Below are 25,655 nucleotides of genomic sequence, written 5' to 3' on the forward strand. Positions count from 1 at the left end.
AGCACCCCGCTGGACTCCGGGGCAGCAGGTTGTAATCACAACGTCTGGTTTTCGGGGCTTTTTGAATTTCAGAGTTGTGGTTAAGAGGTTATGGACCTGCACAATCTCCGAATATTTTCTTTTCATTTTTTGACTGGTAAAATGCATGTAGTAGCATAAAATGTGCCATCTTCATTTTTAAGAGTTAAGTTTAGTAGTTGAAGGACATCCACATTGTTGTGCAACCAATCTCCAGAACATTTTTCTTGTTGCAAAACTGAAACTCTATCCATATTAAACAGCTCCCCCACCTTCCTGGCTGTGATAAAGCCCGGGCCTTCCGCATTAGGAAGACTCCTCAGGGACTCACCACAAACCCATTGCTCTTTCTAACACTGCTTTACAAGTTTTCTGATTTTGTCACCCCATTGGTTATTAACCGTATGTTACGGGATCCCAGGCTTTTCTGGTTTTTAAGGCCCTCTGCAGTTCGCCCTCATCCTGCCCGCTCCCAGAGGCAGCTCACCCTGTCATTGCTCCAAAGCTTGCCTGGCGTTGCCCTACTTTCATACTTTTAACAACACCTTCTCTCCCCCCCCAAATTCACTATCCCTCAGTCCTTGTTCCTCCAAATGATATCAGTCCTTTACAGACCCATTCAAAGATTACCTCCTTCAGGAAACAATCCGTGAACCCCCAGGAAAGATAATCTTCTAAAATGTCCTATATGTACCTCTCTCAGGCATTTATCCTTTTCGTTTTTTGGACTAGAGACATTCATACACCTGTCTTCTCTGTTCTTCTGAGCTGGAATCTCCCCAAGGGCAATGTCAGCTTCTCTATTAATTTGGGAGTTCCCAATGGTCCCCCTGCACTGCCTCCCACTCCTTCACATACAGAGTTCCAGGCGGGGGGGGATGTTGAACCAACCTTGGTTTTCCAATTACTAATCACACAGCAAAGGGGCGAAGAGACCAGACACAGGCTGAAAGTGGTAAGTCCCAGTATCTGGAAAGACAGTTTGGCGAAATTGTAGCATCTCTTATGTCAAGACACTGCTTAGAGGCTGCGGAGAGTAGAAAGGAAAGTCAGACCACGTTCCTGACCTAGAAGTTTATCACATGCAAGAGGAACAGGATAAACACGGCAAATGCTTGAGTGGTGTTTGTGGAGGGAATGAATACGTGCCCAGCTACAGGTAGATCCACTGGGTTTGGCCGTCAGAGTGAGACACAGCGCCTGGGGCATGCAGAGAAAGAAGGGCTTGTATCCGGGGGAAGATAAGGAATATAGGTATTTGAGATGGACCTTGAATGATGAATAGATAAGGAGAGTGGGTAGAGCCTGAGAGAGGAGAGTACTCAGAGGGCAGTGGTGGGAAATGAGCCTTGGTAGCTCTTGGAAAAGCAGAAGCCAGATTGCAAGGGGTCAAGGGTATAGTTAATGGACTTTTCTGGGAAATTCTGTGGTTCTCTACCCTGGGTGCCCATTAGACTCACCTGGGGGAACTTTGTAAAGAATCCCCTAACTGGGGCCACATTCCCAAAGATTCTCAGTTGGCCTGGTGGGGGGTGGGTCTAGGCATCTGTATCTTTTTATATATATATATATATTTTTTTTTAAAGATTTTATTTATTTATTTATTGGAGAGCGAGCGAGAGAGAAACAGCATGAGAGAGGAGAGGGTCAGAGGGAGAAGCAGGCTCCCCGCTGAGCCGGGAGCCCGATGTGGGACTCGATCCCAGGACCCTGGGATCATGACCTGAGCCGAAGGCAGTTGCTGAACCAACTAAGCCACCCAGGCGCCCCTGTTTTTAATTAAACCTTTTTTACCCACCACAAAACCAATTCTGTGATTGTATCTGATTATAAAGCTGTAAAAATTTGGGCAAGTCATAAAAGTATAGGACAGAACTTAAAAAAAATCTCACTCTTCTGGGTAAGCACGTTTAACCGTTTGGCAGATTTTTGGGGCACCTCTTTATATGCATAAAAACACACGATTTCCATCAGTGGGACCGTATCATAATTGTTGTTTTTCATTAGGGAGGCTATTTGACCAATAAAATCTTTTTGGGGGAGGGGACACTCTTCCTCATTCCCTCTCCACCATGCTAGTCACCCCAAATCCCTGCTAACAAGCCGGGGGTCTCCCTCCATGTGTTCACATTATCTCACATAAATACGTAGGGGGTGGACCTCATTGTGATTTATTTTTCAAAAATGTATTTATCCACTCCCCTACATACTGTGTTTCTCACTTACAGATCTAACACTCGTCTTTGTTTCGAACAGGTTAGTTCTCTATTGCCTTGTGGTCTGTGGTGGTTTGGGTTTTGGCTGATAAAAACAATGTAGCCATGCATACCATCCTGCACATCCCCTGGCCGATTTGATTTTTGCCAGTCGGAGGAAGCTCCCAGGTCGGACATCATTCCTGGTGGGGGAAGCTGTAGTTTTTCTTCTGTTTGTCTCATTTTTTTAAAAAAATTCCACATTCAACCCTTTGGTGACTCTATCCATTTTTTTTAAATGGAGGTAGAATTTACAGTGAAATGCACAGACCTGAAGTGTGCAGTTCCTTGAGTTTTGACCAATGTATACATTCATCTTGACAAATGAACATACTCATGTATACACCCCAAACAAGATCTAGAACATTAGTTTTGTCTGTTCTTGCATTTCACCCAAATGGAGTCATAGGGTATGTACCTTTTTGTCTCTGTCTTATTTTGCTCAGCACAACAATTTTGAGATTCATCCATGATTTTGTGTTGTGTCAGTTGCTCTTTTTTTTGCACGTCAGGATTACATTGTATAAAAATATCACATTTTGTTTAATCCACTCTCCTGTTGATGGACATTTCCATTGTTTCCAGTTTGGGGGTATTATTAACAGAGCTCTTGTAAACATTTTTGTAAAGTTGTGGTTTTTCTTGTGGGCCCCTTCTCATTTCTCTTTAGTAAATAAAGAGGTGTGGGATTGCTCAGTCACATGGTAAAAGTAGGTCTGTGTAACTTTATAAGAAACTGCTAAACAGTTTCCCAAAGTGGCTGGGGAATAAGTATTTCCAATTTAAAATATATGGCCGGTTCCTTTATTAAAAGGTTCAACTTACTTTTCTACCAGTGACCCTTTGCCAACTGCAAGCGTTTCTCTCTAGTGTTCATCAGTCTGATGGGGCTGGTGTGAGAGCTCCTTGTTATGTTAGCTTGCAGTTCCCTCATTGCAAGAGAAGGTGTCCTCCTTTTTTGAAAGCTTCGTAGAAGATGCTAATGAGCAGCCAGTGTTGAGAACCATAATCCTGGTGATGAGGAAAGGGCGAGGAGGGCCTGGTGGTGTCAGGGAATAGTATCAGGGTGGAAGGGTGGATGGTTTTCATGTAGGGGCTTGAACGAGGTTGTTTGTGGATGGTTAAGAGATCGAAGAGAAGTTGGAATAACTTTGCAGAAATACTGGGGCAGAGCCGGGATTAAGAAGGGAGGTGAAGGGTCAGGAACAGAAAGAACAAGAAATCCAAAATGCGCCATTGCCTGGTACCATTTTGTACAGAGCCTCAGGGCTCCCGTGTCAGCTGGGCACAGCCACTGATATTCATTTTTATTTGGATAATGATTAAACTCTCCAAAAGCCTTGTATAAAGAGATTAACCTTCACCCATCTGGAAAATTGTTGCATCTGGACCAGTTCAGCCTGGAAGTTCCAGATAGCTGAGGTTTCCAGGTACATACAAGTCTGGTTGTGTGTAAAAAATGCTGCTGTGTGTATGTGTGACCCACACAGGCCTTTTTCTCTCTTAACTGAACGCCTTTTACCAAGAGTGGACTCGAGTGGGAGGGGAGTACTTTGTAAGATGACACTGGATATTACCTGCAGGAGGCAGAATCCTTAGGTAAGATTTTGAAGCTTATCTAAGTACAAGAAATGGAAACCTGCACTGCATGGTGTTGAGAAAAGTGAGCGTGGTTGGTGTTTGGGAAGAAGAGGGCCTTGGGTACATGAGCAGAATGGAGCAACTTGATGGCTGCTTATTTGTAACTACTAAATAGTACTGTTAGTATTAAATCAGGGGGTTCTCACCTGGACTTCAAAGGAAGAAGCCCATTAGGAGTAATACTTACCTGCTGAATTTAGCCCAGGGTAAGGACTATTATTAATTTATGGAAGAGGGGCTAAGAGAAAGCTAGTGATCCCCGAGAGGAAATAAAATACCCAGCCCCCCCAGACCCTGCCTAGAGAAATCCTGTCTGAATGGCCACAGTAGTTTTCCCTTAGAAGGCAAAACTCTAGTGTAGATTTCAGCAGCAGGATGTGCCTTCAATAATGTGAGACAGTGGAAGAAAAATTCAGACTCAGACAGTCTTGCTTTTGTGTGTGTCTGGGGGTCGGATTGTGGATCTAGGTGTGGGGACGTTGTTGAGACAACAGTCTCTGTGGGCAAATCAGGAAAAGACAGAAACCAAGTGGAAATGAATGGATAGAGATGGAGTCCATCAAGGTAACTCTAGCTGTTGTAATTCTTTGTATCAGAGGCAGATTTTATATAAAAATCTGGGCATCGGTGTTTGATATAATAATGCACCCTTTAATGTGGTTTAGGGATAGAGAATAAAAAATGTTACAGGATCCATGGAGTTTTGGAAGAGGCAAAACTAATCCTGTGGAAAAAATAAAGTATTTGCCTGTAGAAGGGTGGGGGCAGGGATTGATGGGGAAGGGCATGATGGAATTTTCTCTGGTGATGCTGTGTTCTGTATGTTGATATGGGTTCGGGGTGCACAGGGGTATGCATTGCTTAAAATTCTGCAAATGGTATGCTTAAGATTTGTGTATGTAAATTTTGTGTGTGTGTATGTAAGTTTTACATCCAAAGAAAATATGTAATCTTTAGTGGAAATTTTTCCCTTTGCTTCCTAATCAACTTATATTATAAGGGAACTGTATTTTCTCTTAATTTGGAAAAATACCATAAATTTGTTAGTAGAGAGTAACTAGAGAGTAAGTGTGGTTAGAAAGTAAGAATCTTAATTCAATAAGAAAAAAGACCCTTTTTCTCTCTTAGGTAACTCTAACATTGTAGACGTTCAGTTATTCTTAAAGATTCCTGAAGAGGGGCTCAGTCGTTAAGCGTCTGCCTTCGGCTCAGGTCATGATGCCAGGGTCCTGGGATCGAGCCCCGCATCGGGCTCCCTGCTCGGCGGGAAGCCTGCTTCTCCCTCCCCCACTCCCCCTGCTTGTGTTCCCTCTCTCGCTGTGTCTCTCTCTGTCAAATAAATAAAATATTAAAAAAAAAAAAAAGTTTCCTGAAGAATTTTGCAGCCAGTGTGGTCAAAGCTGCCTACTTAACAGGTATGACAAAGGCATGGCTTTCCCTTTTAACCAAAATAGAATAGCCAACTTCAACAACTCAAGAGGCAAAGCGAGTAAGAATGAACCTCTGCTCCCAAATTATGGGTCTTAATTAGCCAAAACCAGGTGTTGCATATTCTCACAACTTGAGTCAAGGGAGACTTCGAAAAGGGGTTGCAAGTTTGCAAAACATTTCACTACAAGAGATTACTCATCACTGATATCATCACTTCAAATCTGTGACCACATTGAAGATGTCACACTGAGAGATCCCTTAAGCCTACCTGGTTTAGGGCTACCGTTCACCAAATATACCCTGTGTTTCTCACGGGCACATGGTAGCTTGAACTTCCTTGCCCTCTTGGAGTTAGGTAGGGCTGTAAGGTTCACTTTGGCAATGAAGTGTGAGCTAAAGCGATGAGGGTCATTTGCAAGAGGAAGATTTAAGCTAGAATTACGAGATTTAGCAAGTAAAAACACAGGGCACCCAATTAAATCTGAATTTCAAATAAACAGCAAATGGTTTTTTAACTGGGTGTCCCATGTTTTATCCAGCAACCTTACTTTAAGTGCCAACGTGCGTTTTATCATATGCTCTCCACCTCTCTGGTACAGTGATCATTAATCCTAAAATGGTGTGTGCTTCATCAACCTGGGTTCCTAATGGACTAAGATGAGCAGAACACCCTGCTGACCTACAGTGGGCATTAGCATATTCAAGAAATAACCTTCTCGTCCACAGCATACCCTAGCCTATCCTGATGGATCCAGATACCACCATGTCTCATTCTGTAGGATTGGTGCTCCAATGTGTCGCCTGCATATTTATTCTCAATAATGAAATTATGGTTCTGCCTTTCTCCCCTTAAGGTGGACTTAGGCGAAGGAAAGATTTGCTTCTGTTGTGAAGAATTCCAGCCAGCCAAATGCACGGACAAAGAAAATGCCTTGAAACTCTTTCCGGTTCAGTCTTGTAGTGCTGTTCACCTTCTACTTAAGGTACCTTGAGCGGATCCCACCCCCATCAGTAAATACACTACAGAGCCCTCAAAGAAGGCAAAGTTACTTGAAATATCCTTACTCTGTTACCTCCCTCAATCAGTTGGGCTGCAGATAGGAGCCAACCCTCATCTGACCCAGAGACAGGAGTGACTTCAGGAAGAAGCACAGATGATTGTGTGTCTCTTAAGTAATGAATGGATGGCTTTCTTTGTGTTCAAGAGTTACAAGATAGCAAAAAATGTAAAGGAGTCTAAATGCATACATATGAGTGTATATATATGTATATACATGTATATCCATCCATACACACGATGTAGCTACACATAGGTGATGCAACTTTTAGCAAAACCTTAACTTTTTTTATTTAAAGTAGGCTTTCCACCCACGTGGGTCTTGAACTCACGAGCCTGAGATTAAGAGTTGCATGCTCTACCGACTGAGCCAGCCACGCGCCCCTGCTTTGGGCAAAACCTTTCAACTGCCTGCCCATTTGTCCTTGTTCTGATGCTCCTTTGTTGGTTTCAGTGAGTCCCGTGGGCTGTTGGGTGCTGCCGAGCCAGGACCCAGAGGCCTAGGATAGATAATCGGTTAGAAAATGCAAGGGACATTCATGCACCTTACCTCTTGTTTCATAGGCAGCAACTAGAATGAGTGAGAGATTAAAAATAAATGATACCAGTTGCAGAGAAGTACAGAATTACCCTTTATTAGGGACTTGGATAAAAGTTGAGTCCTGACTCACAGGGGCTCATTAGCCCAGTGAGTGACAAGATCAGTTGGTGAACCGTGAGATTATTAGTTCTTGGATAATTCCTCGCTGAGGGCTTTCTTCAGGTCTTTGTTTTGGGTTTGTTTTTTTGTTTGAAGGAGGAGTCTCTCCACTGCCAGCTCTCTGAGAATGTAAAAGTGGCCTTCTATCTTTGGCTTCTGGATTTCTCGTAGCTGAGTCATCCCCAAACTTTGAGCCAAGACCCCTCTTGGGGAAAGCCTCACTAAGGAGCCAGGACTGTGGCAAAAGAAACTTCTGGAATTGCCCTTACCACTATTTTGAGACGTGGGTTTGGAGAAGAGATGCCCTCTTTATACTCTGGCTGGCCTGCCCCCCACGCTGTCGTAGCTGGGTGCCCAGGGGAGCTCTGCCAATCGCTCCCAAAATAGAATCAGTGGCCACAGATAAAACAGCAGGCCGTCCCCAGTGGGAGACTAGAATTGCTATCACTGGGGACACCAACTTCAGAAGAGACACTCATTGCTCTTCTGGAAGGAACATTTCCAGACAATGTTCTGATGCTGGCAAAAAGAAAACTTGTAATACCAGGGCTTTCTGGGACAGGAAGCCTCTAAGATAAGTTTTTTAAAATTACGATGCTTATATGACTGCATGAGAGCCATATTAATAACCAGTATTTATTTGGCACTTAGCACGAGCCAGACATCAAAGTCCTTGAAATCTATCTTCCCACGAGAATTGCCTTATTGCGACATCATTATTATTATTTAAAACAGTTTTTCTCTTGCCTTCTGGTCATCAGCTTTTTTTTTTTTTTTTTTAAGATTTCATTTATTTATTTGACATAGAGAGAGAGACACACACAGCGAGAGAGGGAACACAAGCAGGGGGAGTGGGAGAGGGAGAAGCAGGCTCCTTGCTGAGCAGGGAGCCCGATGCGGGGCTCGATCCCAGGACCCTGGCATCATGACCTGAGCCGAAGGCAGATGCTTAACCAGTGAGCCACCCAGGAGCCCCTGGTCGTCAGCTTTGACGTGCTCAGTAGTGTTACTGTTTCCTTGTTCTAGAAAGTTCTTTTCGCCCTGTGTGCCTTGAACGCCCTGACCACCACCGTCTGCTTGGCAGCAGCTGCCCTTCGCTACCTCCAGATATTTGCAGCCAGAAGACCCTGCCTCGTAAGTCCATACAAGGTGGCACCGTGACTGTGGCCCATGGGGCCTTTGTCTTGAAGGCTGTTGACTAACCGAGCTGCTTGTTTCATCAGGACGAATCCCAGATTTCTGCCGAAGAAGTGGAAGAACACGGACGGATCCCAGACCCTGATGACTTCGTGCCGCCAGTGCCCCCCCCCTCCTATTTCGCCACATTTTACTCGTGCACGCCCCGGATGAACCGCAGGTAGCCTTCCTGAGTGCCCCCACCCCAGCCGTCTGTGAGGGGGCCTCGGTTTGGAAGACTGAAAGGTTTCCAGGACGACCTATAGCATGCGCTTACTTCTCTCCAAAATCTAGACAGATGGTGTTACTTTTCAGGATTTTCCTTTTTTTCTTTTTCTTTCTTTCTTCCTTTTTGAAGTAGGCTCCACACCCAGTGTGGGGCTTGAACTCAAGACCCTGAGATCAAGCCTCGTACGCTGTGCCCACTGAGCCAGCTAGGCGCCCCTTTTCAGGATTTTCTATCCCCCTTCCCCACCCTGCTGTTTTGTCTGATAAACGGCTGAAACCAAAGAAAAGTCCCGCCTTGAACTAAGGATATACTTTTTCCATTTCAATTAGCTTCCCAGGAAAACTGACACCCAGTGAGACAGTCGCTGTCATGTGACTTGATTGAGCGCTGCGGTTGCCCAGGAAACACGCTCAGGCCAAATCGATGTTCATTATAACACCATCAGCGGGGCCCCAAATCATGACATTCTTCCAAGCCATTAAAAAGAGATTAATTATTCATGACTTCTCCCTGGTCTGGAAAAAATAGACACCACGCTGGTTTCCTTTTTCAAATTCTAGCTCAAAATTTATCGTTTGTTTCTTAAATCTCAGAAATGACTATCTGCAGAAGGAAATGATGCATGCATTCGCCTGGTTGTTATGGACTTCTAGAATTGTACCTCTCTAAAGAATGACTTCGTTTATTTATTCGACAAACATTTAATCAGTCCTCTGCTGCTTACTAGTCACCCCCTATCCCCCCACCCCCCCAGGTTGGTGACATTTCAGATGACTTAGACCCGCCTCGTTCCCCTCTCAAGGAGCTCGCAGTCTGGGTCATTACAGCTGAGTGTTGCAAGGATCATAATAATTCTCAAAAGAGAGATTTTGAGTGCACCGAGGAGGACCACCTAACCCAGGATGGTGAATGGGCTGCAGAGAGCTTCGAAGGAAGAGTCAGCCAGTCAGGGTTGGCTTCGTGGGTGAAGTGATCTTAAGCCAAATTTCAAGGATCAGCAAACCATATTTAAGCTTCCAAAAGAAAATCTCTGAATTCTGTAAGAAAGACTCGTGTCTTTAGCTTGAGATTCAGAGGACCAGGAATTTCAACTTTTAATCCCCGAGGTATACAAGGAGAGTTGTCAGACAAATGTGGTGGCAGCCTTGGGGTTTTTGGAAATCCGCTTGCTAATGCTCAGGACGGCCACGTGTGGCTTTGAAGCAGGTCACCGGTGGGAGCTACTGCCCAGACACTGTTAACGTCCTTCTCCATGGGTAACCTCCCGACCTGTTGCTCAGAGTCATTCTTTGTGCACCAAAGGACACCTTTGCTCATACCTTAGCCCAGTCTCAGGCTGTGTGCAGGGGGACGTGTTGGAAGGCAGTAAAAAAAAAACAACAAACCTGTTATTTCGTGGTTGGAAAGAGAAATGCCATCTTCGAGAAGAATTAAGTGGCTCTCTGAGATTGTAGGTGAGCCCTTGGTTGACCTGAGAGGAGGCAACAGACAGATTTGATTTCCTGCAGTGGCAGAAAGGGAAAGTGACTCATGCGGGTTAGGAGTCTCACTGTCCTGTAGACCGCCCCTCCCCCACCTGCCCTTCTCTCTTCCATTTCTCTTTTCGGTGCCGCCATAGTAATGCTTATCAGTGTGGGTATTTCCACTCTTTGGGATGTGGGTGCATCCCTGGATTCGCCCCTCTGAGTCCTGAGACTGCCCCTCACCAAATCCAGACAAGCTTCTCACCAAGGGCTTTATCATTCCGAACTTTCCGGAAGGAACATGGGGAAGGGTGTTAAAGTAATACATCCTTGTGGGAAAGGAGACACTGCTAGGCCCAAAGCATATACCTGGAGGCCTAGATCATATCTCCAGTGGGCAAACAGCCTCATTTTCTGAAATTCTCCCAATACTAGAGGGCGGTCCACTTTCCTTGTTAAATGGCTACATTTATTCACTTTCAGATACATATTGTATCAAAGGTATTTTTGCATTTGGCCGACTTTGCTAGATTTTTATATATCCATTTTATAGACACTAACTGTTTGACCCCAACTGGTGATTTTCTTTCTTAGAAGCAGGCAGGCAAGAATAGGAACGAATGTTTTCTTTAATATTTCCACAACCGGGTACGTGAAGAGTTTTCACACAATGCAAACTCCCCACTTCCTGCAAGGTATTATATGACTTCTCAGAGCGCTTTATTTATTTCCCTTCTATAAATACAACCACTGCATGCATTGGTCCCTCCTTGAGAAAGGACTTCTCAAATTACTGCCATAAACAGAAACCTGATTGTAGTGAAGGTTTCCATCCAAAGATGGGTTTCTGCCTCATGACTTGATTTGTAATGAGAGTCAGGGCTGTGCACTCCTCCTCCACGACCCCAGGGAGCCTCCCCCCACCCCCATTCTCAGAAATTGGTTGGAGCTGGGATCAAAAAGGAGAGCATCCCACCTATTCTGTAATTGGGGACCTGGTTGTACCATGGGGACATAATGTGTTACAGAGCACGGAAGATTATGGAAAATTGAACACAGGCATTTATTCCTCAGTGGTGAATATAGTAAACTCATTCCTTTTCCTCATGAAGTTCAGAACCCAAACTCAAGTGGAGCCAGGCTCTGCTCGTGGGTGACTCCGTGCCCAGTGCGGCCCTGCCTGGCAGCCCCACAGGGCCGCTTAGCTGATTTTAGGAGATCAAAATCTCTTCTTATCTGTGTGGGCCCCACCACAGGCAATTAGAGCAGAATTTCTAGAGACAAGGCCTGGGCCTCCCATAGTCTGCAAACCTCCCCAGGTGATTCTACTCCCTAGCTAGGGTTGGGGGCCATAAGGGATCAGGAAAATACCTGCCAGGACATAGTGCACCTGTTTCCCCAGACAGATCCCTTTGTACCCAAAAGATATGAAATAAGGAGAACTGCTTCATAGGAAAGGAAGCTTCCTTTTTTTCCTAGAAGCATCTTCTGTCACACGGAGGCTTCCTTGGTCATTATAGTTACCACCATAAGAAGCTGTTCATTGTGGTCGATTTAAAGAAAATGTATCCCCTTCCCTCTCCCCCTTCTTAAAGGGATTCCATGGTCGTTTAAGATCTAAAATGGAAGTCTGTTCCCCTGACCTCCTGGCCCCAAGCAAACCCTCTCTTCTCTGTGAACATAGCCATTGGGTGGCGAGTATCAAAGACCACCAGAGCCAACAAACCAACAGGCAAAGCGGGGGGTATTCACTTTCCTGGGGAGGACACAGCAGAGGAGAAGTGAGGGGAGCTGGCTGAGAGGGGAAGCCAGGGGATTTGTGAGTGCTGGAAAGATGGCTCATGGGGTCATGCTAACTCAGGATTGAAGACTGGCCCTCTGGAGAGGACAGAAGAAGTCCCTAGGGCTCACTAAGGAAAGCAAGTCCCCTTGTCCACTGGTTTTACTGCTAGGAAAAAAAGAACATCGCATCTTTTTCAACTTTTTTTCCTCCACCGTTTGCATTTTTTTTAAACGGGCGCAGGAATAAAATGAAACAACCATGAATCCACAGAGCCCCTTTATAAAAAAAGCAGCCCTTGTGTGCCACTGGCCCAGAATCTTTCACCTGTCTCCTTCAGCTTATGTCCATTTTCATATTTCGAGAATGGGCATTAAACTTTTGCTATTATCTCTTATTTTCGTTCTCTAATACTCCACGGCCTGAGTACAGGTTTTCTGGTCTTCATTGTATCTTTTTAAAATGGGATATAATTGACCTAGAACATTCTATTAGCTTCAAGTGTATGGCATAATGATTCCATATTTGTGTATGTTGTGGAGTGATCGCCACTGTAAGTCTAGTTAACATCCATCACCACACATGGCTACCAGATTGTTTTTCTTGTGATGAAAACTTCTAGGGTTTACTCTCTTAGCAACTTTCAAATAGGGAATACAGTATTATTATTATTATTATTATTATTTTATTTATTTATTTGACAGAGAGAGAGATAGCAAGAGAGGGAACATAAGCAGGGGGAGTGGGAGAGGGAGAAGCAGGCTTCCTGCCGAGCAGGGAGCCCGATGCGGGGCTCGATTCCAGGACCCTGGGACCATAACCTGAGCCGGAGGCAGATGCTTAATGACTGAGCCACCCAGGTGCCCTGGGAATACAGTATTATTAACTGTAGTCACCATGCTGTATATTACATCCCCCGGGACTTACTTATTTTATAACTGGAAGTTTGGTCAAAAGGAACAAGTTTCTATATATTTTAAACTATCGTTTTACAATTTAGGCTCTTTATTATCTAGATTATTTATGTGTGTGAGTTTTCTATGAACACAGGCAGAAAATCTTGAGGTTTATTTATTTATTTGCTATGGAGGGTCTCCCACTCACAGGACAAAAGCCCCAATGCCTGGCATGAAGGCAGTGCTCAGCTAGTGTTTGTTGACTGACTGTATTTAGGAAGGGTCACTCTGTGATTCATCCTGCTTTGTCTTTGAGCTGTGATGTTGTTCACTTTCCTAGAAAAAAGTAATTCAGACCTTCAAATATTTATTTAACAAATAGAGAGTTTCTACCATGAATCAGACATTAGGGAAACGCAGGCAAGAATTTTGCCAGGTACTAATGTAAGAAATAATTAAGTTGCCCCAAGTCCCTAGTTTTGTTTTTTCTTTCATTGAGGTGACGTTCACATAACATGAGTTGAACCATTTGAAAGCATACCGTTGAGTGGGATTTGGTACAGTCGAGGTACTGTGCAACTTCCACCCCCATCTGGTTCTGCAGCATGTTCATCACCTCCAGGGAGACCCGAACCCACTCAGCAGTCACTCCCCAGTCCCCAGCCCCCAGCCCCTGGCAACCACGAATCTGCTTTCTGTCCTTGTGGATGATTGCTTGCTTTTTGGCTTGTGGATGTAAAAGAAATGATGGCATTGCATTTTATACGTTGTCACTTGCCTAAGAAACTCTGGGCACCCCATCAGCTGAGATTATCCCCCCCGGCTTCTGGGCCAGAAGACTGTCTTGGAGGGGTGAGGGGTCTTCTGCTCTGTCAGCGGATAACCGGCCCGAGGTAAAGGCCATCATCATGCAGAAGCAGGTACGTCAGACGAGAAGTCTGTAGACCGTGCTTCCTGATGCCAAGATGCTTTTCCTAGGATGGTCGGTCCTGATGTTATTCCCCTCCCACATATCTACGGAGCACGAATCAAAGGTGTGGAAGTGTTCTGTCCCCTGGACCCCCCACCTCCCTATGAAGCTGTGGTGAGCCAGACGGACCAGGAGCAGGTATGGTCCATGGTTTCTTGTTGGTACATTGACCGCTGGTAAGAAAAGCAGCCTGGCGTGCAGAGAACAGTGGGACACTGGGCCCTGAACATGCTTCTAAGTTCAGTGGAGTCCAGGTGGGGGATGAGCTGAATATCAACAGATAACCCTCTTTTCTCCTGTGATGTAGGGACCTTCATTCCACATGCCAGAAGGATTAGAAGGTGCCACTAGCCCCTTGGAACCGATCTGCATACCACTGACTCAAGGTAATAAATACACGATTGCTGCCCAAACTCAGGATTCCGTCAAGTAAGACATCATGAAATAATGACTTATATGATATTTTGTTGGAGGTCAGATATCTTGAAGCCAGTGGGTCAAATTATATCCTTCTTGGGACGCCTGGGTGGCTCAGTTTAGTTAAGCGTCTGCCTTTGACTCAGGTCATGATCCCAGGGTCCTGGGATCGAGCCCCGCATCAGGTTTCCTGCTCAGCGGAGAGTCTGCTTCTTCCTCTCCCTCTGGCCCTCCCCCACTGATGCGTGCGCTCTCTCTAGCGCGCTCTCTCTCTCTCTCTCAAATAAATAACTTTAAAAAATCTTTAAAAATCCCCACAAATTACATCCTTCTTTCCAGGTGTAAAAATACTGTCAACAATTGGCAAGTAGGAGATACTATGTGAACAGAAATAAAAATATTCTCAGAATCTTTGATGAGTCACCAGACCCTTCTCAGGGACCTGTGAAATGGATTAGAGAGTTTAATGTGGCATCCCTGTGTTTTCCCACCTAAGATTTTCTTTCTCCTGTTAAAATAAGATGGGCCCTTTTAAAGGGAAAAAAAGAGTTTTGTCTATGGCAGGATGATTTGCCGTGAGATTGCACTGTCATTTATAACCTTGGGTCCAGGTCATGCTGCTTTCACGTGTAGTGAATGCTGATTTTCCGTCCTGCCTCAAAAAACAAGAGTCAGTTTGCAGTTATCCTTGTCATTCAAGGGAACATGATTGCAGCTCTCTGTCTTTGGAGAGGTTTGAAATGGCACGGAGAACTGTCCACCAGCACAGACTGGCAGGGGTGATCAATAATGGATCAACTCTCCAGCTATTTTCGATGGGGGTGACTTTTCAGCAGCACCATTTGGAACGAGTTTCTGTTCCGTTCACCTTCCATCTTAGAATAATGCAGAAGTGCTCTCTTCGCTAAGTATGTTTGGGCTTCTCCCATTTCTCAAAGTTTCCCAGAGCACACTCAGGCTCGCCGATGACATGATGTGGTTGTCCTGAGCAGAAGTCATCCGTTTCTTGAGTGGTTCTCCCCATCTACGAGGCGGCCACTGGCTCTTTCCCATGGCCGTCAAGCCTTTCACAGCCCGGCCTGTACCCTGGGCTGTATGGAGGCTTCCACTGCCTGCATTCATGGTCTGCAGCCCTCAGGGAAGTCGCCAGAGCTGGGCAGGAATTCCTTCTCTCCCCCCTCCCCACCCACCTCACCTTGCATTGCTAAAAACTGGAAAGTCACTAGGAGCTTCCTAGCGCTGCACCAGGACGCTTCCCTGGAGAAGATTCTAAGCACTTGCAGAAAACAAAACCAAAAAACCACCTGACATTTTGCGAGGGCTTCTTGATTTTACTCTTGGACTTACAATTTTTTGTTGGCTTGTTTTAGGTGTGGAGGGGTGGTTTGGAGAGGAAGCGTTTCCCACGGTGCTGGGAAATAAAAGCTCACTGGCCAACAGCCTAAGCAAATGTGGTTAACTCTGTTCCCCTGCCCCTGAAGGTTCGGGCTCACGGGCGCTTTCCTGCCCAACATATTGAAGGCAGCAGCTGGTGAAATAACTTATGTTTCTCTTGTTTAAAAAAAAAAAAATCAGGTGAGGACATTCCTAACACACCCAGAGAAGAAAGCACATCTATCTCAACTCCGGATGCAAACCAGCTACCTCCCATGGGAAGCCGGAGAGTCTTCCCAGCCCTGAGGACAAGATCGAGGAGTGACCCTGTGCTCCATCATTCCGCAGAGAGAGGTGATGTCACTCCCCAAGCCCCTTGCACAGCACTGTGCGTGTTTGCCCCAAGGCGACCAGGTGAATCCGGGTGCCTCTGGCCACCCACCGCCCTGCAGCTTGAGAGATGTCTTGAGAGAGGTTAAGAGGTCTTGGGAAAATACGATATTCTCCATGCACATTAGGAATATTCACCTGTCACATTTTTTAAGGCTGGTAGAGTTTTTTCTTTTGAAGTCATTGTCAGCAAAAGCATTCGGCTGCACATGATAGTGTTCGAGGTATGACATGAAGAAAATGCAAACATCGTTCTGATTTCTGGGTGCTCACAGTCTTATGGAAATAAACATTCTCAAGGAAAAAGTTCAAGGGGTGTATTTTTTTTTTTTTTTAACTCCCTCTCTTATGACCTAAGTTATCTTTGTTTTGTTTTTTTTTTTACTTTGTATGGGTAGTTGAGTTGTTTGAATCTGACCTGTTTTAAGAAGTTTAGATAGAGTGAAACTCACACTCCCATGCTCTCCCTTTCTGTGTGAAGTTTGTTACAGATGTCATTGGAATAATTTTAAATTTAAAACATGTTAAAGACTTAAAATAACATTGAGTCCTTTTTCTGAATATGTGAATACCTGAACATCTCCAAATAGCTCTGCATGGTGGAAAACTGTGAAAATAAAATAAAGGAAAGAAAGGGAGAAAATGAAAATCTCTAATCCCGCCGCCCAGGCTTCTTCCGGTGACCTCTTCTAACAAGGGCCTCTGCTCTCCTCAAGCTCTGTGCAAATATTACTTTGCAAACGCTCTCACCTTGCTCTCTCTGGGGCCCCATGTCACCCCCTTGCACTCTTGGTTCTGTCCCTCTGACGGCCTGTGTTGTTCGCTGCAGCCCTGGACTGACCGTGTGCGAGCCAGAGAGAACACTCCTCTTGTCTTCTGAGCCGGGAGGAGTCCCACCGCCTGGGACTGAGCACCTCTGCAAACCCCCGGGCCGGCAGCCCGGCCCCTCAGCTCCCCAGGCCCGTTTCACTGCGGGTCTCTACCACCCGACCTGGCAAGTTGAGGACTCGAGCTGGCCACTTGCCAGCTTTAACAGGAAGTTGGCTCTCTGCACAGCTTAGTCAGATCCTCCCAGATCTGCGGCGCTGCAGGGGGCAGGAGACGTGTGTTCACCTACAGCGTTGGAGTCCTCTGCTGTAGACGGCCCAGATTGCCTTCCAGTGACTGACTGTAGTCCCTGACTGTCCTCACACACGAGCGTCTGCAGGGAGCCTTCCTGGAAGACTCCGGCTCTCTGTGACACGCTCGTGGCAGCCTGGAGGGGGGCCGCTAACCCCGGTTTAGAGCGCCGACCTTTCTCCCGAGGGAAAGGAGTGCTCCCCTCCCTCCACCTGTCCTCCCACCCTCTGCTTCCTTTCTTCCTTGAATATCAAATTCCCGCTTGCTTGTCAGGCCTTCACAGACTGAAACCTCCAGGGTCATGTACACTGAAGGTTGCTGGCTGGCTTACGAACACGCGGAGACCGGGCCTGCATTCCCCTTCACCCACTTGGTGGTGCAGTCATGTTCTGCCAGTCCTTAAGCCCTTCTGATGTCGATAGTTGCGGACATTAGAGCCTGTGGTGGTGGATTTCCCAGGCTGCTGTTGACTTCTGGAACGACGTGTGATTTTTCCGCACCTAGTTTTTTCTTTCTGTTAATAGCCCTAGAGCTGACTCACAGCCATGGTGTGAGCGTGGATAAGTCGGCACCATGCCCTGAGGATGTTTAGGACAAAGGTACAGTCAAAGGGAGGGGAGCACTCCACTCGTCCCGCAGTCTTGTCCCTCCTCAGCCTCTCTAAGTGGCTCCTTCATCCTCCGCCCGTGGAGCATTCTCTCATCAGGTCCACCATCTTTTTTCTGCTCGCCCACCCATCCCCATACATTGGTCATTACCCCACGGCACTGCTGCGCATTCTTGATGCTCTTCCCTATCATCTGTCTCTCCCTTGGTGATTGTGTTTTATGTGAAATGTTCTGGGGACACGTCCTATTGGAACTTCAGGGAATGAGCTTGGGTCATTGTTTTCTGGTTTTTGGTCCCCCCCCCCAACCTTTTCCTTCTGTGAGATGAAAAGCAAGATGTGCATGGTCGTTGGCATTTGCAACCTGCTTTCCACGCCAAGTTCCGTGGCCCGTGCTGTCTCGGGTCCGGGCATGTGCTCACAGGGGCATGGCCAACGGGCACGTATTGTTTGTCTCTGCCCACAGCTGTCCCCGTGCTCAGCTGCGAAGCTGCAACGCAGACTGAGGGAAGACCAGACCTGGCCACGGTGACCTTGAGGAGAGGTCTGAGGAGCAGAGCTTCGCGATGCCGGCCTCGGTCCCTGATAGATTACAAGTCCTACATGGACACCAAGCTGCTGGTGGCGAGGTTCCTGGAGCAGTCGTCCTGCAGTATGACCCCAGACATCCACGAGCTTGTGGAGAACATTAAATCCGTTCTCAAGTCCGATGAGGAGCACATGGAGGAGGCCATCACCAGTGCCAGTTTCCTAGAACAGGTAGTTTTATTACTGATCTCGGGCATGAGTCAGAGAACTTGTTTCCAGAGCAGCTGAAGCGCCTTCTCTGATTTCCCGTCCAAGGCGCAGTAAGTTCACGGTCAGGGTATCAAGGAAATTGGGGGTGAGGAAGTCTGGGGAGGGAGAGAGAAGAAGCCAGAGCACTTTCTTTTCAGGTGTGATGACTTTCCCACAAGCTTCCTGGCCCAGGGAGAGAAAGCGATTTTTCCCGAATGTGGAACACGCCTGGGAAAAGAAAGCGGTGCCGCTCGGGAATAAAAGCAAGGGGTCTGGGCAGCGTGGGGCACCGTTAGCCCTCTCTTTGCCAGGTTGGGTTTCCCTGGATAGGGCGTGGTTGCTCAGCTCGCTGGCAATGATGGACGTGACATGAATTTTCATTCCCGTGAAATGGTGGCAAGACACCTAAACCAATAGGACTTAAAGGGATAAATTATCTTTCCTCCATAGATTCTAGATGAAAAAGAACAATTCCCTAAGCTGAAGTCACCCAGGGGAAAGATAAAATCGGGCACGTAACATAATCCATTTGGGTGTCAGTTTTCTCATTTTTATTTATTTATTTTTAAAAAAGATTTTATTTATTTATTTGAGAGAGAGAGAGTGCAAATGCACAAGCAGGGGGAAGGACAGGGAGAGGGAGAAGCAGACTGCCCGCTGAGCAGGGAGCCCCTGGGCTTGATCCCAGGACCCTGGGATCATGACCTGAGCTGAAGGCAGACGCTTAACCGACTGAGCCACCCAGGCGGCCAAGTTTTCTCATTTTTAAAGTGAAGTGTTAGACTAGGTGGTCTCAACACCTGTACCTCTGAATGGGATTTCCTTCTGCTGAGAACTGGGGATGGGTCACAGCTGTAATTACCCACCTCTTTTAAAAACCGCTACCAGGGGCACCTGGGTGGCTCAGTCAGTTAAGCATCCAACTCTTGATTTCAGCTCAGGTCATGATCTCAGGGTCCCAGGATCAAGCCGTGCGTAAGGCTCCACACTCAACTTACAGTCTGCTTGAGAGTCTGTCTCCCTCTCCTTCTGCCCATCCCCTTGTGCTTTCTCTCTCAAGTAAATAAATTAATTTTTAAAGAAGTTGTTACTTTTTAGGCGTTTGCTTTGTTGCCCCTGTGGGGTGGTTTCTGTGACCTCGGGGCCCATTGGCTCACAGTGTGACCCACCCGCATCTGTGGGCAGTAACATGTACATTGGGCTGCAGGGTCCTGGGTGAGTTAAGGCCAATTGAGTAAGTTCCTTCTCACTTTCCTTTCCGTTTCCCCTTCTACCTGCTGGCCTCCTCTGACAAAAGCCAGAAGCCAGTTTCTCTCCCAGCCCCTCAGGGGACCCAGGGGAGCAGAAGAGCAATCTGATGACTCGCGTGAAGAGGTACATGAACCGCGGACCCTCTTGATGTCTGCTTTCTAAAAGAGTGGTCGTCGGGACGCCTGGGTGGCTCAGTCGGTTAAGCGTCTACCTTCGGCTCAGGTCATGATCTCAGGGTCCTGGGATCAAGTCCCGCATCGGGCTCCCTGCTCTGCGGGGAGCCTGCTTCTCCCTCTGCCTCTGTCTCTCTCTCTGTCTCTCACGAATAAATAAAGAAAATCTTAAAAAAAAAAAAAAAAAAGAGCGGTCGGCTGGTGGTCCTGGGTCACGCTCTAGTTAGCATCTGTGTAGGGGAGATACATCCTCCTAACCCTGGCCTCCGCCAGCAGTCATTCCCTGCCTTCTTCCCTCCGTCTGGCCCAACAGCCCGATACACAGAGCACGTATTTGGAGCTGCTTGTTGGAGGCTGCCAAGCCCTAGTGAGATCAGAGTCGGAGTATCTGCCAAGCCATTGGTCTGGATCTTCTGCTCAGTCTTCCCTGGAAAATAGCTTTGGGGAAAATGACCAAGCACTTACAGCTCAACAGATGCTCTCACTGCAGATGTTTGCTGGGTCTTTGTGCCGAGTCTGGATAAAACTTCAGGTACTGGGATTGTTGCAGTGGACTCTGGGCCATCGGCTGGCACCTTCTGGGAGCGGACCCCGGTGGCGAGGCCCAGTGCGACACCCTCCCCAGAGAAGAGGAGGTAGAGACAAGCGGAAGGAGAGCCTTTATTCCCGACTCTACCCAGCTTTGCACATTTTCACTTTTCCTAGTATGACTCGAATAGGTTTTAGATCCATCTTATAATCTTTTTTTTTTTAAAGATTTTATTTATTCATTTGAGACACAGAGAGAGAGAGAGAGAGAGAGAAAGCATGAGCAGGGAGAGAGGCAGAGGCAGAGGGAGAAGCAGGCTCCCCGCTGAGCCAGGAGCCCGATGTGGGGCTTGATCCCAGGACTCTGGGATCATGACCTGAGCTGAAGGCAGACGCCCAACCATCTGAGCCACCCAGGCGCCCCAGTTTTAGATCCATCTTAATGTTTATTCCAATCAAAACCACTTGCCCCAACTTACATGTCACAGCAATTGACGTCTATGAATGTTGGAATTTTCTTTTTAACCAGGAAACAAGGACAGGGCTTTAAAGACAAATATAATACCAGAGTGTTAGCAAAATTTAACATCCCATCTTTTGGAGGGATTAAACTTCTGAGGACTTTAAAATCTCAGACTGGTACGAACTAAACAAAAAGTCCGCGCAGTGATTGTTCTGTGATGTTAGGGGGTCATGAAACGCCTGGGTTTTTCTCAAGGTGCTAACAGTGTTGTAGGTCCTAGAGCATGACTGTGCAACTTCTGGAAATTGTACGTGCTAGACAGTTCTCCCCTCCTCGGTCCCAGCCGGATGAGGGGTTTCCCATAAGGTTGCCATTTTACAAAGTAAGTGGTATTATTATATATTTCAAGTTACATATATGCTGCATTGTAAAACAGATCTAACGGTAGAACCATTCTTAAGCATTTTTTACAAATAAACTGGCCGAGTTTTTATGTTGCTTATTATGTTTTGTTATCGAAGGGTTATCAGATCAACTGGAAGCATCACTGGTTTTGGGTGACATTTTATAAACTCATTAGCTGGTCACAGTGCCCCACAGGTGGTTATCAACTTTTCAAGAACATTGGTATCACTTGGGTTCTTGTTAGAACTACAGACGTTCCAGCCCCGCCTGTCACAATTGCCGTGGGGGAGCGGGGGATCCTCAGTAGCAGCTCCCCTCCCCTCCAGAAACGTGCAGACCCCAGGGAGAAGCACCGTCTCAGACCCCAGGCAAACTGGGTAAAAATGACGAGAAGAGTGTTAAGTGTAAAGCAAAAGTGTAAATTCACCTGCCACGGATGAATCAGGGAAGTGACGTGAGGCAGGTCAGCAGCTGAAACAGTAGCAAATTGGGGGAATGTCGTAGGAATGTTAGGAAATTGGGGGAATGTCTTAGGAACGTTAGGAAAGAAAATTCCAGAAAAAGGTATCTGGAATTCCAAGTGTGTTCCACTTTGGGAAAACACCCTATTTTCTTTTCCAAAGCAACGAAGCTAAGCAGTGCATGGCTGGATAGAGAAGGCAGGTCGGAGGACCACCTCTGGTGCAGCCTAACGTCTCCCCCACCCTCTTATTCTCCCCAAGATAATGGCCCCGTCGCAGCCCAGCACTTCCCGGACCCACGTGCCGCCCTCGCGGAGACAGCCTGGCTTCCTGCACCTGCGGAGCTGCGGGGACCTGAGCACCTTCATCCCGGCGGGGAGGCCGCGAGCCGAGAGGAGGCCCCAGCGAGCAGAGGCTGAGCGGCCCCACAGCCTCATCGGCGTCATCCGGGAGACCGTTCTGTGAACCTGTGGGGTTCGGCCTGAGGGGGTGGGCAGGAAGGAAGATGCACCCCGGAGGCGGAATGATCCCTCCTGACCTTGGAGTGCCCTGGCCCGGAGTGGGCGTGCCCCCTGGGCAGCCCGCAGAAGGGGCGCAGGCACTCTGGAGGACATTTGTTCTCACTCCCCAGCTCCTCTTCTGCTCACTGAGGACATTCAGCGGTGGGCAAGCGGGTTCTTCCAGGCCCATTTGGCTTTCGGAGGCACTGATCTGGAGGCCGTGCAGGCAGCCTCCCTCCAGCCTCGGCCAGGTCACGTGGGCAGAAACCCGGCTGACGATTCTTCGCCCACCTCCCCCGCCGGGGCTCTCCTGCTCCTCGAGTTCCTCCCTCCGTGGAAGGACAGAGCTGCTGGGGCTGCTGTGTAGAGCTCCCGCAGCCTTTCGCTGCTCCACGAGGGAGCAGAGGGCCCAGGAGCAGGATGATTAACCCCGATGTTCTGCACTTGTCAAGCTTCGTTTTACGTCACCCCCAAATCACAGTGTCTTTAGGAAAAGCGGGAAACTCGTTCAGTGACAAATGGTAATGAAAGGCGTTTAGGGAGAGGTTCGTGTTGATTGCATTTATTCGTGCTTGCAAAACTAGTGATGGCTAAGGCCGAATCGAGAATAAAAACGGGTACTTTGGACCTCTGGGCTCCGTGTCCAACATTTGTGTGGGCGTAGGTGGCCAGGCCTTTCCTTAGGAGGGGGGGAGGCCGGTGGGGAGAGCCTCAGGCTGGATTGTTCTGCAGAGGAGTACTGGCCTTAACTGGCATTTCAAGAGCTCACGTGCTGCTGGAGAAGAGCCGAGGCTGGGGTAGGAGGCTGTGAGCTAAGGGCCTGGCTGGGCCCTCCTGCGCTCTAGCCGTTAGCGGCCCCCACGCTCTCCGTTCGCCGCCCAACAGCCTAAGAGGTGGGCGCTCTTACCGTCCCATTTTACAGACGAGGAAGATGAGGTTCAGTAACTTGCCCCAGGTCGCTCCGAAGTTCAGTGGTGGAGATGCCAGGCACCCCCGCGAGCAGCCCGTCTCCAGAAGCTCCCAGGCGGCGGGGGTTGGCATTTCCTGTGTCCCTGGCAGAGTGCTGGGTAAGGCTCCTAGCGGGGCTAACGGGAGCGCAGACCGGCCCGGCGGCAAGCCGGCGGGCCAGGCCGCAGTGGGAATTGCGGAGGGGCCTGGGGACTGAGTAACCAAGAGGGGAAGAGCGTTTGGAGGCGCTGGGGGGCGGGCGGGGTAAGCCGGGGCCGGGGAGGCAGAGCTGGAAGGCAGGGAGAGCTGGGGGGCGGGAGACGGGCCGGGGGCCGGCCGCTGTGTTCCCGGAGGAGGTTGGTGGGGCTTCCCCATGGCGGTTTCTCCCTTCTACCCGCCCACTCCCAGGCCCTGATTTCTCTGTGCCAGTGAGCCAGCTCTTGATTTCTCTAGCAGCCCTAGCTGTCTGCACCGGAGCTGTGCACTGGGGCTCGGCCCACTTTGCTGGGGTCTCCCGTGTGTTACAAGCCCCTGGCTCACACAGGCTGTCTGGCCTCTGAAGCTAAGTGTAGCCCACGTAACCCAGTCTGGGTGCTCTCCTCCTCAGTCCAGGTGAAGCTCCTTCCTCCTGGGCTGGGCGAGAAGGCCTGGCCTTTGTCACCCCTCTAGGTTTATGCTTTGTCCTACTCTGGGAGGGCACTGTTTTTAGCTGCATCCCTCCTCTTCCCCTTCGGAAGCCTGTGCCCCTCCCTCCAACTACCACCGCAGGCCTCACCGTGAAGTTTCGGGGAAGGTAGGCGGGCGCCCGCCCTGCAGATTGCATCTGCTTCTAGCCTCGGAGAAACAGTCACAGAGGTGGTCTGGGCTATTCTGAGGAAAGGAAATTTACCCACAGCAACCAGAAGAGGAAAGGGGAGCGTGAGACTGAGGGCATCGCTTGACACCTAGCAGGAGGAAGTGGGGACCTGTCTCTGCTTTGAAGAGCTGATCTGGCCGCCTGGGGGATGTCCCATGTACTTCCAAGATCTGAGGGTATCAGTGAAGTCAGAAAACTGACTTCTGTCTTGCTTCTCAGACATCAAGGAATATTAAAGTAAAAAAAAAAAATTATATATTGCAATATAGTTATAATACAATATTTTATATATATTTGCCCTGGGAGGGAATTAGGGGTCATATTATTCATCTCCCTGTTAGTGTGTCTGCGTGTAACACGCAGCATTATAACGTGATGTACACGTGCATCCATACTGAGTATACACAGGGAGGGCAGCCCGTTTGCATTTGGAGTTCCTTAAGAATCCACAGCCCCAAGGTGATGACAAAGCATCTCAAATGTAGGTATCAAGATTACACTAGAGCGTTGACTGATTAGCATGAGGGGCCTTTGAAACAAGCTTCCGCTGGCGAAGTACAAGATCTCTCTGACCAGGCAGAAGCCTCGTAGAGTCACGATTGCCTTTGCACCAGTGAGGAGGAAGAATCTGGTCCCCAGTTCCTGAGACTGTCATGGGATGGATCAGGACACGGCTGCTCCTTCCTAATGTTGTCACTTGCACCCTTTCACACAAGCTGTGCGTCCAAGCTTCTGAGGCCAGGGTGGCACTCTCGCAAGCGTACGTAGGACTGTTGTGGGCAGACATGCCAGGGCGTGTTGTGTCTGGCTGGCAGAATTTCTTCCGAGGCCTGCTTTCTTCAGGACACCCTGCCCAGTGGTGAGATTTGGGAGAGGGGTCCACGGCCCCTCACTGCATGAGGCTGCCCATACTTACCAAGAGCAGCGGACATGCGCTGAGCAGCCACGCTGGCGAGGTCCGGTCACTCCACACCCTCACTTTGCAGCTGACGGAGCTGAGGCTCAGAGCCGAGAGCAAAGCAGCAGTGGGGCGACCAGGCTTCCGGCTCCTGGACCAGGGCTGTTGGTGCGGGTCACAGCTTCTCAGGCTATCTGGGACGAAGGACTATTTCCCGCCCCCTCCAATCTGTCATGGACCAAAAGCTTTTGTAAGATTAGAATAAGCTGACTGAAAATTGTGTCGGTCGGCTAGGACGGTGATGACAGCATACCACAGACTGGGGGGCTCAAGCAACAGGAACTTTATTTCTCATAGTGCTGGAGCCTGGGAAGTCCCAGATCAAGGTGCCTGCAGATTCGGTGTCCGGTGAGGACATCCGCCTTCCTGGCTTGCAGATGGTCCTTCTTGCTGGGTCTCACCGAGTGGGCACAGAGAAGGAGAGAGAGAACTCTGGTCTCCGCGTTTTCTTCTAGGGACGCTAATCCCATCATGGGGGCTCCACCCTCATGACCTCACCTAAACCCAACCCTCTGCCAAAGGCTTCACCTCCAAATGCCCTTGTACCGGGGCTTCGGGCTTTAACATAACGGGGTTTGAGGGACACAAACATTCAGTCCATAGCACTGATTTACCAGGACAATGAAATAATAGTAATAAAAGGCATACAAAATGCAACCCCCACCTTGGATTAAATAAGCTCTACTTTTGCCCCCAATAGGCTTTTTTAGAGCCGTTTGAGGTTTACAGCTAACTTGAACAGAAAGTACAGAGGTTTCTCATGCAGCTCCCCACCCCCATCAGCTTCTCACACCAGAGCTTGCTCTTGTCAG

General features: G+C 48.2%; 1 protein-coding gene across 2 annotated transcripts in view; it reads left to right on the top strand.

Moving 5' to 3' along the window:
* The window catches only part of ENTREP1 (endosomal transmembrane epsin interactor 1), a 59,095-nt gene extending 36,387 nt beyond the window's left edge, over positions 1 to 22,708 (top strand). Inside the window, exons 4-11 of one of the 2 annotated variants that reach the window (XM_045882227.3) lie at positions 6,200 to 6,328; positions 8,129 to 8,236; positions 8,326 to 8,459; positions 13,625 to 13,754; positions 13,924 to 14,002; positions 15,609 to 15,761; positions 17,990 to 18,282; positions 21,843 to 22,708. In XM_045882227.3, the coding sequence (XP_045738183.2) occupies positions 6,200 to 6,328; positions 8,129 to 8,236; positions 8,326 to 8,459; positions 13,625 to 13,754; positions 13,924 to 14,002; positions 15,609 to 15,761; positions 17,990 to 18,282; positions 21,843 to 22,046 (1,230 nt within the window). In that variant the 3' untranslated portion in view covers positions 22,047 to 22,708. The remainder of the gene's footprint in view (positions 1 to 6,199; positions 6,329 to 8,128; positions 8,237 to 8,325; positions 8,460 to 13,624; positions 13,755 to 13,923; positions 14,003 to 15,608; positions 15,762 to 17,989; positions 18,283 to 21,842) is intronic. The other variant, XM_054509158.2, reaches the window with a different exon arrangement.
* The last annotated feature ends 2,947 nt before the right edge of the window (positions 22,709 to 25,655 follow it).

Source organism: Mirounga angustirostris, unplaced genomic scaffold, assembly GCF_029215605.1.
Source record: "Mirounga angustirostris isolate CCGP_5_RB_7025 unplaced genomic scaffold, mMirAng1.0.hap1 SCAF_15, whole genome shotgun sequence".
Taxonomy (NCBI): Eukaryota; Metazoa; Chordata; class Mammalia; order Carnivora; family Phocidae; genus Mirounga; species Mirounga angustirostris.